The 14,797-nt window shown below is 41.5% G+C and overlaps 1 protein-coding gene across 5 annotated transcripts in view; it reads left to right on the top strand.

Annotated features, from left to right (window-relative positions):
- The first annotated feature begins 4,442 nt into the window (after positions 1 to 4,442).
- The window catches only part of diaph2 (diaphanous-related formin 2), a 621,385-nt gene continuing 611,030 nt past the window's right edge, over positions 4,443 to 14,797 (top strand). For 4 of the 5 annotated variants that reach the window (XM_056275993.1, XM_056276006.1, XM_056275999.1 and 1 more), the window contains exon 1: positions 5,049 to 5,566. In XM_056275993.1, the coding sequence (XP_056131968.1) occupies positions 5,483 to 5,566 (84 nt within the window). In that variant the 5' untranslated portion in view covers positions 5,049 to 5,482. Of the gene's footprint in view, positions 4,463 to 5,048; positions 5,567 to 14,797 lie in introns of those variants that run through there. The other variant, XM_056275983.1, reaches the window with a different exon arrangement.

The raw sequence follows: 14,797 nt of genomic DNA, 5'->3' as shown, positions 1-14,797 counted from the left end.
TATATTCATTCAGCATACTATCACCATGTAATTGTCCCATATTAAATACTCCAAGCAGCACAAAATGTTACTGTGCAAGCAATGACGATATACTCATGCAGCTGAGGGAACAGATATAATATGCTCATCAGCTAAAGTGTCTAGATAGTGCTCTTTCCATGCCAAATGCACAATGTGCCCTCTGGTGATTATCAGGTCATTTATTCAAGGAACAGCAAGTTTCCAGCTCAAAGAATGTCCTTCTTGAATAATGTTTCAAGAAAAAAAAGTACATTTCGTAATAGCTCACTTGAATGTGTCTGATTTTTTACAATTTTCCCCACTATGTTAAAAAAAGACATTTTGTGTCATGTATTAGATAACTTCTGATTTTGATGAACTGAAGTTGACCATTGTCATTCCACACCACATCACTGCCCTCAGTGGATCATTCAGAGGGGCAGTTATCAATAGACTGCTGTGGGAAGGCTGCACCTGCAAACTGTGAACATTAAAAGGCACATTTTTTTCTGCTCCAGTAACCAGATACCTTGCATGGCAATCTTGCCTCAGGAATTATGGTACTACTCAAAGAACCTGTGATAAATGCAGGAAAATCTGATTTGGGTCCTTTATTATCTGTAGGCCATAGCTGTTTTAGGTTTATTTTATTAATTCGATTTTTATTTAAAGAGAGATTTAAAAAATGGCATTGCTACATGAGGCTTATTTGCACAAACATGTCATAGTTGCAAACACACACACACACAGACACACACAATTATTTAGTTACAGTACATGTAAAATATGTGAATGTGCGTTCACTTTAAGCTATGCATGTGATGTTGACAGATCTAATTTCAACATTTTCAGCAATTTGTTGTGTTAATGAGGTGCAAAGAACCCAGACTGATCTGCCTTACATACCAGGCTTGTTAACCATAATTGATATAAATGATGTAACTACAGTATATGAACTGTATCCTAGTTATGTAATAACCTATTTACATATTCCCACAAGCCTAAAACAGACTTCAGTGAGATAACGAAAGACTGCTTGATTAAAGCTGCAATCTGCAACTTTTGTTGCTTTGTTATCCAGTTGAAACTTTATGACAATGCGGCGACTCTGCTGGACAGACAATATTAAGGTACAACAATGTTCCAATGTAGTTTGATGTAGGAGACAGACAGAAATACCCTGTTGCAAAAGATTTGCTCAGACTACAAATAAAGTATAGCAGCCATTGTCACTTGTGTGCCTTAAGCTCAGCAGTAAGTCCACACACTAGTAAAAATAGCATCCTAGGATCAATGCATTGTATTATCAACTTAATCAAAACATATCAGAACTCTATTCTACAATAATATCGCTTGTGTGTCCAACAGAAGCATCGCCATCAACCATTTCTTCCCATTGGCGTTGTTTCCAAAATGGGTGTGTTTTGCCGCTGCACCGGTTACCGCGACCCATGGGTGGATTACCGAATGGGCCTATTGGGCCCAGGCCCAGGGTACCTTCTGTGTGAAGTCACTGTTATTAACTTTGCATTTCTCATCACATAGTCAAAGGGCATAGTCATTCATGTCAATAACAGAGTCCCAAAAGTCCCACTGAACAACTGAAGGAAGCTATAGGCATGTCATACTTAACACGCTGTTGCCGTTAAATGTGCGTATGTACGCTGTAAATCCTGGTGAAGTACAGGATAATTTAGTTATTGTGCTGTTGGCTGCAAATCAATGTACCTGCCCTGCTGGGGGCAGGGGGCGCTTACGTGTCCAGGCCCAGGGGCCAATCGTCTCATAATCTACCTATGCCGCAACCCGACAAAATTTTTTTCAATAATGTTAGACAGCACGGTGGCTCAGTGGTTAGCGCAGTCACCTCACAGCAAGAAGGAACTGGGTTCAAGCCCCGGGGTAGTCCAACCTTTGGGGGTCATCCCGGGTCATCCTGTGTGGAGTTTGCACGTTCTCCCCGTGTCTGTGTGGGTTTCCTCTGGGTGTTCCGGTTTCCTCTCACAGTCCAAAGACATGTAGGTCAGGTGAATCCGCCGTACTAAATTGTCCCTAGGTGTGTGTGTGTGTGTGTGTGTGTGTGTGTGTGTGTGTGTGTGTGTGTGTGTGTGTGTGTGTGTGTGTGTGTGTGTGTGTGTGTGTGTGAGCCCTGTGGTGGACTGGCAGCCTGTCCAGGGTGTCTCCCCGCCTGCCGCCCAATGACTGGGATAGGCTCCAGCATCCCCGCGACCCTGAGAGCAGGATAAGCGGTTTGGATAATGGATGGATGCTAAACGGGGAATGAAGAGTGTCTCCAAAAGTGGTAAGGCTGCTGGTCAGAATTACGTAACCTGACACCATGACACCATGATCCATATGAATAATAAAATAACAATTTATTAAGGAGGAAAAATTGTGGATCTCAGCTTTAAATAACAGCGTTTAACAGTTTTAACTAAGCTCATTCTTTGCAGTTCTTTATCTATTTATTTTTGTTCTGCCCATTTTTGACACTTTGTAGCTCCTTCATACTTTTAGCTACTGAAACCATTCAACTATCAAAATGTTCAACTCATTAAGGACATTAGTGCTCCCCTTTCAGATTTTTCATACCTTTTGAACTTTTTTAAATATTCAACTTTTTTCAGACATTTTTTGAATGGGAGTCAATGAGGGACTTTTGCAACCTTTCCACCTCTTTTACTCCTTCATACTTTTAGCCACTGAAACCATTCAGGTATCAAAATGTTCATCTCTTTAAGCCCATTAAGGCTCGATTTTTGAAATCTTTTATACTTTTAGACATATTAAGCTTTTTTTACTTTTTCAAAACAATGGAAGTCTACGGGGAAAGGTTGAAACCCTCATCACCTTTGAACTGTATCTCCTCCTACACCTTTTGAGCTAGAAACCCCATTTAAAGCTTAAACAGTTCAGGACATTCAGCTCTTTCAGAATCATATTCAGATTTTAAAAATATTTTATAGTTTTTGAACAATTCAGCTCTAAAGTTTAGCAATTCTGCCATACACTTTGCCTGTTAGAATGTTCAGTCCTATTGTGACATCACATATCAATTTGAAACTCAACTGCCAGCCTAATTACTGTCAACTTTCAACACCTGGTAGATTTGATCAGCTTCTGCCACTTCTTAACTGCTCTTCCTCCCTCTTCAACCTTCCTACAACCTTCCTACCTTGCTTCCTACCATCCTTCCTACAACCTTCTTACCTTCCTACCTTGCTTCCTACCTTGCTTCCCTACAACCTTCTTACCTTCCTTCCTACAACCTCCCTGCTATCCTACCTTCCTACAACCTTCTTACCCTCCTTCCTAACCTTCCTCTTCATCACTACTCTTAATCTTCATCACTACCCGTCCTCTTCATCACTAATCTTCATCTTCATCACTACCCTTCCTCTTCATCACTACCCTTCATCTTCATCACTACCCCTCCTCTCATTCAACCCCTCCTCCTCATTCTACCATTCCTCCTCTCATTCTACCCCTCCTCTCATTCTACCCTTCCTCCTCTCATTCTACCTCTCCTCTCATTCTACCCCTCCTCTCATAACAAATAAAGACCATTTCTTCTGATGTACTGTAGCTCTTTTTTCTTCTTTTAGAAGAACAATGTTCAGGTCAGGTTTTGCAGTTCAATGACCTAGGCCTACTTGGGGACTCTTTTACCAGCGGGGGTCACATATTTCAGACTATTCAAACCTTTTCCATACATAAACCATTGCTGCAAATGCTTACAAGTTTTGTTACAGCCTTGTTGTGTGCGTTTGTAATGGGACTGGGAGCACTTTGAAATCTTTGCACCACTTCCACTTTTTCATACTTTAAACTACAGAAACCATTCAACAGTCAAACTATTTATGTATTTAGCACATTGTGACAAATTTTTCAGTTTTTTATGCCTTTAAAACTTTGAAAATATTCAGCCATTTCACATTTCAGTTTCTAGGTATTTCAGGTAGGCTAGTGACTTTCTGACTTTTCCTATTTATCCATTTTCAGCAGTGCTTTCGCGATTTCTTTCAGCAGCTCGGCATTCACACGCTTTTTCTGTGGAAAAGCATTTTTCTAGTTAATTGATTGTCACACACACACACACACACACACACACACACACACACACACACACACACACACACACACACACACACACACACACACACACACATACAATGCTTGGCGCCGCGGTTTCTTTGTATCCACATGCGGCCTTACATAGTTCAACCGTTGAATCCATCCTTGTGACGATCAGAGTCCTATCCAGTGTATGTGAGATCAGTGTGACCTCTCCGTCACACTAGCCTGCTTCCTCCTCTGCGTTGACGCCAAGCCAACCTTCTGATTGCTAAGCAGTTCGAGCAATGATCGCTCGAATTTCTGCCCTGTCCCCGGCGTTTTGGCCAATCAGAATGGCTTATGGGCAGAACTAATGTGGGCCTGGCATTCAAGTTTGCCTGCGAGGGTAAGTAAGCTCTGGATGGGATTTTGTGAGTTTTCTTTGACAGGTTATTATATTGTTAAATTTTATTTAATATTATATAATATGGTATGCAGTCATGTATATGTGTGTCTGCTAAAATGAATAACATCCGAGGGGTACTTGTTGGCTTTGTAGGTAAGCGCGGGCAAATGAGCAGTATTTGTAAAGTAGCCTAAGCAGAGAACAACGGTGATTTTCGTGTATAATAAAATTGTTTGTAAAATGTCATATTCACGGCTGCGTTGTGTCGTAAATCGTTGCCTTGTCGGTGCATATCGCACGTCGCCGAACATGTCTATCGGACAACATTTAGTCGGCAAATACAATACAAGTGCCACGGTGTTTTAAGTTTTTTTTATGAAATAATCCGGTCTGTTTTCACAATAAACGGGCCTGTCTAGCGGAAACATCGTCGCGTTGTCGAAGTCCACACTTTTGACTGTGTGTTGCTAACCTCTTGATATGTGTGATATATATGTTTCCCATGTGATGTCCCCATTGAGAGAGAGAGCGAGAGAGAGAGAGAGAGAGAGAGAGAGAGAGAGAGAGAGAGAGAGAGAGAGAGAGAGTGTGTGTGTGTGTGTGTAATAGTTACCCTATTCAGGGACACACGTGTTAATAATCACAGAATATGTGACCAACTGCCTACTACAGCAGTTACTCTAACGTTTGTGTTTACCGTGTCTTCTGTTTCTTTTCAGACCCACTTTCCTAACGTGTGAACTTGGACTTCACCACTCGGCTGAAGAGAGCCCAGGACCCTACCGCACACCTCTTATTAGTCGACTAGCCCATTCCCATTTGACGTCTGGATACTACTGAGGAATTATTTGGAGCAATCCACCTTAGAAGAAAGAAAAATCCAAACTCTTTACTCGGATGGCATGGCTTTTGAGAAGACCTGAACCCCGGATGGTTTTTTAAAGTGTGCTGGTGGAGTTGACTTTTGCGGGTTATCTAAGTAACTTTCCAAGGAACTAAGTTTTGAAAAAGAAAAAGAAAATGGATCAGGCGAGCGGTGGGGAGGACCCAAATAAACCATCTAAAAAGAAGTCTAACGAGGATGATGGTAAAAACAAAAAGCTGGTGGGTATTCCGACATGTTCATTGTTATTATTTAGTAGCGTACACTGAGCTAGTTAGCTTGTCGAGGAATGTCATAGACATGCAAGGGTTAAACCTCAACCTTAGTGTTCATAGTGAGTTGCTACAACTTTCATAACAGTGCACTTATTTCCCCACTTTCCATGCAGATAATGTGCTTTTTTAAAACTATCTCCAAGTTTAAAATCTGGTAAGAGATTCATGAGCACCTCATTCAATGCTTTAGTGTTCATAGTCAATATTAAACCCTGGGGTTTATGCCACATCAAGCCAAGGAAAATCACACGTTGCTCCTCTGTTCACGTCGTCACCCCCCCCCCCCCCAGGCAACAGAAAACATCACATGCTGTCATGCAGTCTATCTCTGTTGGTGCAAGAGGAACTTCAAAACTCTGCTGGTGTGTTGAATGTTTAGATGGGACCGCTAATGCAGCTTAATGTAGGTCAAATAGAGAGCACTTTGTTAGCAACTACACTTAGACTGTGGAGCTCATGTTGCACAAAGTGCTTTACTTCTGAAAGCGCTCAGTGCATCATGCAGTTCTGAGTACTGACTTATCGGTTCCATATCATCAGAAAGTTTTTTTCCTTCTTTTTCTCATAAGTGTTGAGGCGACAGTTTGGTGGGCTACAAAGTATTTCTTGAAAAGTTAGATCAGGTGAAATTTCTGTTAATTCCCAACCCACTGGACAGAGTGATATGCCTGTGGTTTGTTCTGGTTTACAGGGGTGTGTGAGTGTTGGCTCAGTTGATACGGCCTGTCAAACTTAACAGCATTATCAGTGCAATAACAAGACACACTGAAGGACAGTCTGTAGTGCTAGATAATTACTGATAGCACAGAACTGCTGTGCAAAGTCTCCATTGGCCTGGCCCTGTGTAATTGTCATGTTATTTTTTAAGCAACGTTACATTTCTTGGCCTGGGAATAAAAGGCTGATAGGATGTGTATGACATTCAAATTGAAATGTCTATTTGATTAATGACTCAAACTGCCCAGTGGTTATGTTATGTATTATTACATATTTAAATATATGTCAATGCAGAAACTTGTTAACAAGGACTGTATAAACACTGTCAATTACAAGTTCAAATTTCAAAAGTCTTATTTTAGTGTGCTAGAGGGAACAATAGTCGACCCATTGTTACTCAAACTGTGGTGATGGTCTTTTATTTGCTGTCATATATAAAACTGAAAGGCTTAGTCATATTATTTAGTTCTCAAAGTGCTTGTGCTGCAAAAGTAGAAACAACAAGCATGTTGTCAGCAGTTGGAGAAACTAGTGGCCATTAAGCTATTAAGCAAAAACATAAAACAAACCAACTTTGGCTGATGTTGATCATAGCCGTTTGTAGTCCACATTTATCAACATGGAAAACACGGCTGCTACTGTGCTTTTTTTTTTGTGATATTTTCAGTCAACAGCCAATGATATGAAGGCATAACTAGATGTTCCACCTAGTTTTCAAATATTCAAATGTAATGGCACCCACAGGAAATGTGTCAAGTCAGCCACAAAAGAAACAGAAGAAGATGACAAGGAAGGAAGTTGCCTGTTGAATGTTGAAGACAACGTGATAGGTGTCAAATTACAACGCTAAACATTATCTAATGTTTAATTTTGTTTAGTTAATGTTTCATATGGATTGATATGTTGCTCAGTATTACAGTGTCCAGGACATTAGTCTTCTTTCTCCAAAAGACGCAGGCTACTGCTAGATTATCTCGCTGGTGCTACACCAAAATCTGTGCATGGCCTGCACATTAATATGTTATGCTGGGATTCACAGTATGAAAACAAACCTGTTGATGAAGAAATAAAAGATTAGCACTTTCCAGATGAGACATGTGTCAGATACTTAACAGCACCACCATGGAGAGGGTATGAAGAAAATAATCTGATATGGTCACATTAGGTAACAGCACGGTGTTATGGGAAAATCTAGCACAAAATTTACCAAATCTGCCCTTCTAATTTAAGCGCTACAACCAAAAGCCAGTTACAATGCCCTGTAATGGGTGGGACTAAGGATACGGGTCTGCTGGCAGAATTTGCACTGTAGTTATCAAGCTCCAGTGGGGTTTAGGAATGAAAACCTCCCATTGCCTCAGGCCAACACTTGATGGAGGTACCCAAACAGCTTTTGCACTGGGACTGACCATGAAGCACACATCAACCAAGCAAAGCAACTGTTCCTACAGCCTTCTAGCTCTGTCTACTGCACATATTGGGGAATGGAGTGCAATGGGAACAGAGTGCAAAACTAGGAGCCTGCTAGTCATGCTTGTAATCACTGATATGTGCTCCAGCAAGTTTAAAATAAGGGAAAGTGCGATCATAAAGTCTACAAGGCAGGAAACCCCAATGTGGATTGTAATGATATAGGAGCTGAAACCCTTTGAGCTTCTCCAAAGGGTGTAGCCTGTAGTTTTCTTCTTGTGACATGTTAACAACACTCTCTGACTTTTGAATATACCCCAGTCCCAATCCAGTCACCCCCCTCCCGCTAATTTCAAACACACACCTTAAACCTTAGACCTTAGAGACTCCACCTTAACCTCTCCCCACCACTGCCTAGCTTAGTGTTGATGTCATCCACACACTGTATTCCTCTGTGAGATATCGGCCTTGGGCCAGGCACGTGCCTTGTTGCTCAACCCTTCAGCAAAGCATGTACACTACCGTTCAAAAGTTTGGGATCACCCAAACAATTTTGTGTTTTCCATGAAAAGTCACACTTATTCACCACCATATGTTGTGAAATGAATAGAAAATAGAGTCAAGACATTGACAAGGTTAGAAATAATGATTTGTATTTGAAATAAGATTTTTTTTACATCAAACTTTGCTTTCGTCAAAGAATCCTCCATTTGCAGCAATTACAGCATTGCAGACCTTTGGCATTCTAGCTGTTAATTTGTTGAGGTAATCTGGAGAAATTGCACCCCACGCTTCCAGAAGCAGCTCCCACAAGTTGGATTGGTTGGATGGGCACTTCTTGCGTACCATACGGTCAAGCTGCTCCCACAACAGCTCAATGGGGTTCAGATCTGGTGACTGCGCTGGCCACTCCATTACCGATAGAATACCAGCTGCCTGCTTCTGCTCTAAATAGTTCTTGCATAATTTGGAGGTGTGTTTAGGGTCATTGTCCTGTTGTAGGATAAAATTGGCTCCAATCAAGCGCTGTCCACTGGGTATGGCATGGCGTTGCAAAATGGAGTGATAGCCTTCCTTATTCAGAATCCCTTTTACCCTGTACAAATCTCCCACCTTACCAGCACCAAAGCAACCCCAGACCATCACATTACCTCCACCATGCTTAACAGATGGCGTCAGGCATTCTTCCAGCATCTTTTCATTTGTTCTGCGTCTCACAAACGTTCTTCTTTGTGATCCAAACACCTCAAACTTGGATTCATCCGTCCACAACACTTTTTTCCAGTCTTCCTCTGTCCAATGTCTGTGTTCTTTTGCCCATCTTAATCTTTTTCTTTTATTGGTCAGTCTCAGATATGGCTTTTTCTTTGCCACTCTGCCCTGAAGCCCAGAATCCCGCAGCCGCCTCTTCACTGTAGATGTTGACACTGGTGTTTTGCGGGTACTATTTAATGAAGATGCCAGTTGGGGACCTGTGAGGCGTCTGTTTCTCAAACTAGAGACTCTAATGTACTTATCTTCTTGCTCAGTTGTGCAACGCGGCCTCCCACTTCTTTTTCTACTCTGGTTAGAGCCTGTTTGTGCTGTCCTCTGAAGGGAGTAGTACACACCGGTGTAGGAAATCTTCAATTTCTTAGCAATTTCTCACATGGAATAGCCTTCATTTCTAAGAACAAGAATAGACTGTCGAGTTTCAGATGAAAGTTCTCTTTTTCTGGCCATTTTGAGCGTTTAATTGACCCCACAAATGTGATGCTCCAGAAACTCAATCTGCTCAAAGGAAGGTCAGTTTTGTAGCTTCTGTAACGAGCTAAACTGTTTTCAGATGTGTGAACATGATTGCACAAGGGTTTTCTAATCATCAATTAGCCTTCTGAGCCAATGAGCAAACACATTGTACCATTAGAACACTAGAGTGATAGTTGCTTGAAATGGGCCTCTATACACCTATGTAGATATTGCACCAAAAACCAGACATTTGCAGCTAGAATAGTCATTTACCACATTAGCAATGTATAGAGTGTATTTCTTTAAAGTTAAGACTAGTTTAAAGTTATCTTCATTGAAAAGTACAGTGCTTTTCCTTCAAAAATATGGACATTTCAATGTGATCCCAAACTTTTGAACGGTAGTGTAGACAGAGGCAAACAAAGACTGTACCCTGGGTCTTGCAAAAAAATCTCAGACGGTGTTGGAGAGGAAGTCATTATTCAGCCCTGGGTGGAGCCATGGTCTTTTTTCCCCCCACTTTATAGCTACCCTAATTAAAAGCGTTGGGTGTGTTTGCAGACATGTAAACAAGTGGTAATGCAATGAAAGAATGTCCATAATCAGAGAACCACTTTATATTTACTGAACAAATGTAAGGAACCCACAGTTGCAATGTTATCCTGCGATAACAAACAAAAGTTTATTGGGTCATTATGTTATCATCTGCTCAACTCAACATTATTCATATAGCACTAATAGTTGATCCAAAGTGCTTTATAGCACACATAGAGGAAAACAAAAACAAAAGGAGCAAACGGGAGAAGAAAAATCAAGAGTGATGATAGTAATGATGATAATAATAATAATAATAATAGTAAGGGCACATGGGCACAGAGAGCCCATAATGACAACACAGGCCTACAGAGACTTCAGGAGAAACACCTGAGCTGGTTGATTTAGGCACAGTAAAAACCTAATAAGTAAAAGTGTGTTTTAAGATGACTCTTGAAGCTCTCAATAGTGGGGGAGAATTGGATGGTGGGAGGAAGAGAATCCCTTAGTTTTGTAGCAGCAATAGACTGACAGACTTTTCTGCTGACAAACTTCCTCCTCAGTTTGGTATGAGACTTTGGAAGGGTGGCTGCCCTCTTCAAAGATTTATTATTTTACATATGGGACAGATCCTTGATTCTGAGCAGCATTGCATTTCTATGGATGTGGGGCAGTAAGGTTAGGGTTGGGGATTAGTCTATCTTGGGCGGGATTAAATGTGCAGGTAGCCTCTGCCGTTGCACACTAACAATCGCTCCAAGTCATGCTATGCCTGTGGCCACAGCATGGATAATTGTCTGTCTCTGCAAATGGGCTACAGATTGGTCACACAGTGTGGTCCGAGAAAATCAGACAATTTAAAGGAGAGAAACTTTGAAAGTTGTACGTATCACAAGGCAGGATTACATCAGAGCGGCACTATTTGGGCTTTGGGCCCAGTATGTGGGTATACAACACAGCCAAGGACACGAGGAAAACACCCTAGTATTAAAGTTTAGAGAATTTCACAAACTGTTTCTCTTGAGTCGATGTGGATATCATGTCCTTGTTTAATATTACCAAAGCATGGCTGTGAAAAAGTGGAAGCCCCTAAACCATTCACTCAGACAGACAGACAGATGGAGTGAGCTAATTTTAAAAGAATTCAGGGGATCCGGTTTGACGGCGGGAGAGGGAGCGCTACCCCCCACCCACATACCAATGGTGGGGGAAAAAAAAGACCTCACCTCTGACAGAGCAGCGTGATCCTATATATATCCCGACATATCCAGATTACTACCTTAATATGTGCGGCAAACAGTATCAATGTTGTTTAACTGCCCTTTAAGGTGAATTAAGGTTTTTCAATGGACAAAGTACAATTTGGTCATGATTGTTTGACTCAAGACTTTTTTTTTCTTTGACTGTTCAAGTTTTATTTATCAAATGCACAACAATACAGCATGGCAGACATTGCTGGCAATGAAGTGCTTAGGCATCAGGCCCACCTCAAAAAAAAAAAAAAAAAAAAAAAGACAAAGTTAAAGCTAAAATCTAAAAAAAACCTGGAATCTAAAAATTAACAGAATGAAATGAACAGTATTTACAGGTAAAAAAACAACTTAAAATTAAATTAAAATCTCAAATTTAAAAATCTAAGATTTAATGATTGGAAGTTGAAATGTAACAGTATTTAGAGGACGCTAATATGTAATAAATATGTAAAATGTATACGTACACAGCGCAAGAACGGTACAGCAGAAAAGCAGAAGTACAGAATAAAGTGAGTGTGCATTTTGCGAGAGAGAGAAGTAGGTGTGTGTATGTGTGTATATATGTGTGTGTGTGTGTGTGTGTGTGTGTGTATATATATATGCTCATGTGTCCAGAGTCTATGTGTTCAAGAGTCTTATGGCTTGTGGGTAAAAACGGTCCTCAAGCCTTTTGTTTTGGGCCTGGACGCTCCAGTACCATTTGCCAGACAGTAACAGTGAACAGTTGGTGGCTGGGGTGGCTGTGGTCCCCAACAATCTGCTCGGCTTTCCCCCTGCACCTCTGGGTGTAGAGGTCCAGCATGGCTGGTAGCTCTGTCCTGTTGATGTGCTACGCTGTTTTCACCACCTTTTGTAGAGCTTTGTGGTCAAGGGCAGTCCAGCTGCCGTACCAGGTGGTGATGCAGCTAGTCAGGATACTCTAGGTGGTGCTTCTGTAAAAGTATCAGAGTATCCTGGGTCCCTGCTGAACTTCTTCAGCCTGCAAAGGAAGAAGAGCTGTCGTCTCCCCGCCTTGATGATGATGCTGGTGTAGTGTGACCAGGTCAGGTCCTCCCATATGTTCACCTCGAGGAACCTGAAGTATCTGACTCTCTCCACTGATGTGGATGGGAGTGTGTCCTCTCCCTTGCAGTTTCCTGAAGTCCACTGTCAGCTCCTTAGTTTTGCTGACATTGAGATGGAGGTTGTTGTCCTGGCACCATGAGATCAGGGCTCTCACCTCATTTCTGTAGGATGTCTCATCATTGTCTGTGATCAGGCCTATGACGGCGGTGTCATCAGCAAACTTAACGATGGTGGTGGAGCTGTGTGTGGCCATGCAGTGATGCTCGAACAGGGATTACAGGAAGGGGCTAAGCACACAGCCGTGGGGGGCACAAGTGCCGAGTCATTGTGGAGGAGGAGGTGGTGGTCATTATCTATGGTCAACCCATCAGGAAGTCCAGGATCCAGCTGCACAGGGCGGTGTTGAGTCGTAGGTCTCTGAGCTTAGTGACAAGCTTAGAGGGCACGATGATGTTCAATGCTGAACTGTAGTCAAAGAACAGCATTCTCACATCTGCGTTCCTCTTTCTTAGGTGCATAACAGAGTTCAGAGTTCATCTCACTATCATAAATAAAATAGTGTCGATATAATTTTGGCTGTGGTTTTAATGCTCATGTTTGAAAAGTGCTGACATCGATGCTTTGTGTGTGATCAGTCTCATATTGCATCCTAATAACTCCGAACTGCGGTGTTTCCGACTCTGCTTCGTTCCGTGTGACTGTTGACAACAGTATTATGGTGTACTCTATGGCTGGGTGATGAATATTTAAAAATGTCGCAACATGAGGATATTTTCCATTTCACAGAGAGTCTCTGTCTAGGAAGTGAATTCCTTGTGATGTTACAGCTGTGATATTGCAATACAAAACAGGCATGCATGGTGAGGACTTTCCGCCTCTTGTTTTAAAGGATTTACCACGTAGGTGTGAATGGGGTGATTGTGTGAAGAGGGCAGGATCATGTCTGAGCACTGAGGACTAGCATTGTATGAATGAAAGGTAGAGCAAACCCAACTGATGAAAGGGATGATTTATAGATAATTTGGTTCAGTTTTTTTCTACTTCTTCCTTTGAGCATGCTAGTAGCTGATATTCATCATGGGATATATTTCATACAGAGACAGCATATAAACAGCAGTTTTGGTTTGATCACTCTTTGTCCTGATCACAAATGGCCCACGGCGCTCCAGGGGAACATGTTGTCAGGAATACTGAAAATGGGACTAGCTGACTTCGGAGAACAAAGTGCCTGAAGGAAATTAGTTCGAATAATATTTATATTGTAGTTGCTAAATCACAAGTTGTGATGTTCTCCTTGGACTTAAAAAGAAAGTTTGTAGGCCGGAGTATTTATCAGGCACTTAAGCAGGAAATATATAACAGCAAACTATCCTCCTGCCTATTCTGATGTTTTGTCAAAAGTAATGGCTTTGCTATCAATTGCCAGTTGGAAAATTTATAGTTGATTTTTAATTTTTTTTTTTGAGATACTTTATTTAATCCCCGTGGGGGAAATTCTGCTCTACATTTAACCCATCCTAGCTGTGTAGCTAGGAGCACTGGACAGCTGCCGTGCAGCACACAGGGACCAACTCCAGTTCGTCTTGCTATGCCTTGGTCAAGGGCACAGACAGGAGTATGGACCCTAACATGCATGTCTTTTTTTTTTTTTTGGGTGGTGGGGGAAACCGGAGTACCCAGAGAAAACCCACCGCAGACACAGGGAGAACATGCAAACTCCACAAAGAGGACGACCTGGGATGATCCCCAAGGTTGGACAACCCTGGGATTCGAACTCAGGACCGGGTCACTGTGCTGCCCATGATCTTCATCAGACCACTTTGCAAATTGTTCACAAAGTCAGATTTTGCTGTGATATGATTAGCCCTGATGTATGACCCTTTGTGAGTCTGCTCATATTGGTAGTTGCTTCTACCGTCCTTCTACTTTGCTGCTCCATAGACATTTTACCCAACAAAGGTTGAAGGGGTATGAAATGGGAAAAAAAAAGTCTACCCAAACTGGTATCCATAATCCTTCGCTTGTCTACTTTCACCGTTGTGGCACACACTACATATTCTATGCACAAGTAAACATTTAGACTTTGTTAAACAGAACACCACCCAAAATTTCCAAGTAAATGACTGTACAACTATGAGAGAGTAATTTTATCGAGGGTCATAAAATGCTGAAATTACCATTAGCTTTAGTTAGCCAGTTAGCATTTTGTGACCCTCAATTAAATCACTTTTTTTGTCTGACAACAGAAATATAAAGATATGCCAATTACAACTGGATTGTGTTATAGTGTAAGTGATCACAGACCAAATCGAAGGCAACAGAAAATTTGGTTTTTAACATTGCAGGCAATGAGGAGAACTGATTTTTACCCTCCTAAGTATGTCAGCTATGTTTGTGAAAAAGGTCTGTTTGATGTGTTTTTTTTTTGGCATAGATCTCTCCAACTTTCATAGGGTGAGATCTCTGTGGG

This window comes from Lampris incognitus, chromosome 1, assembly GCF_029633865.1.
Source record: "Lampris incognitus isolate fLamInc1 chromosome 1, fLamInc1.hap2, whole genome shotgun sequence".
NCBI lineage: Eukaryota > Metazoa > Chordata > Actinopteri > Lampriformes > Lampridae > Lampris > Lampris incognitus.
Note: the sequence above shows the minus strand (reverse complement) of the source record. Positions and strands in the feature narration are given on the sequence as shown.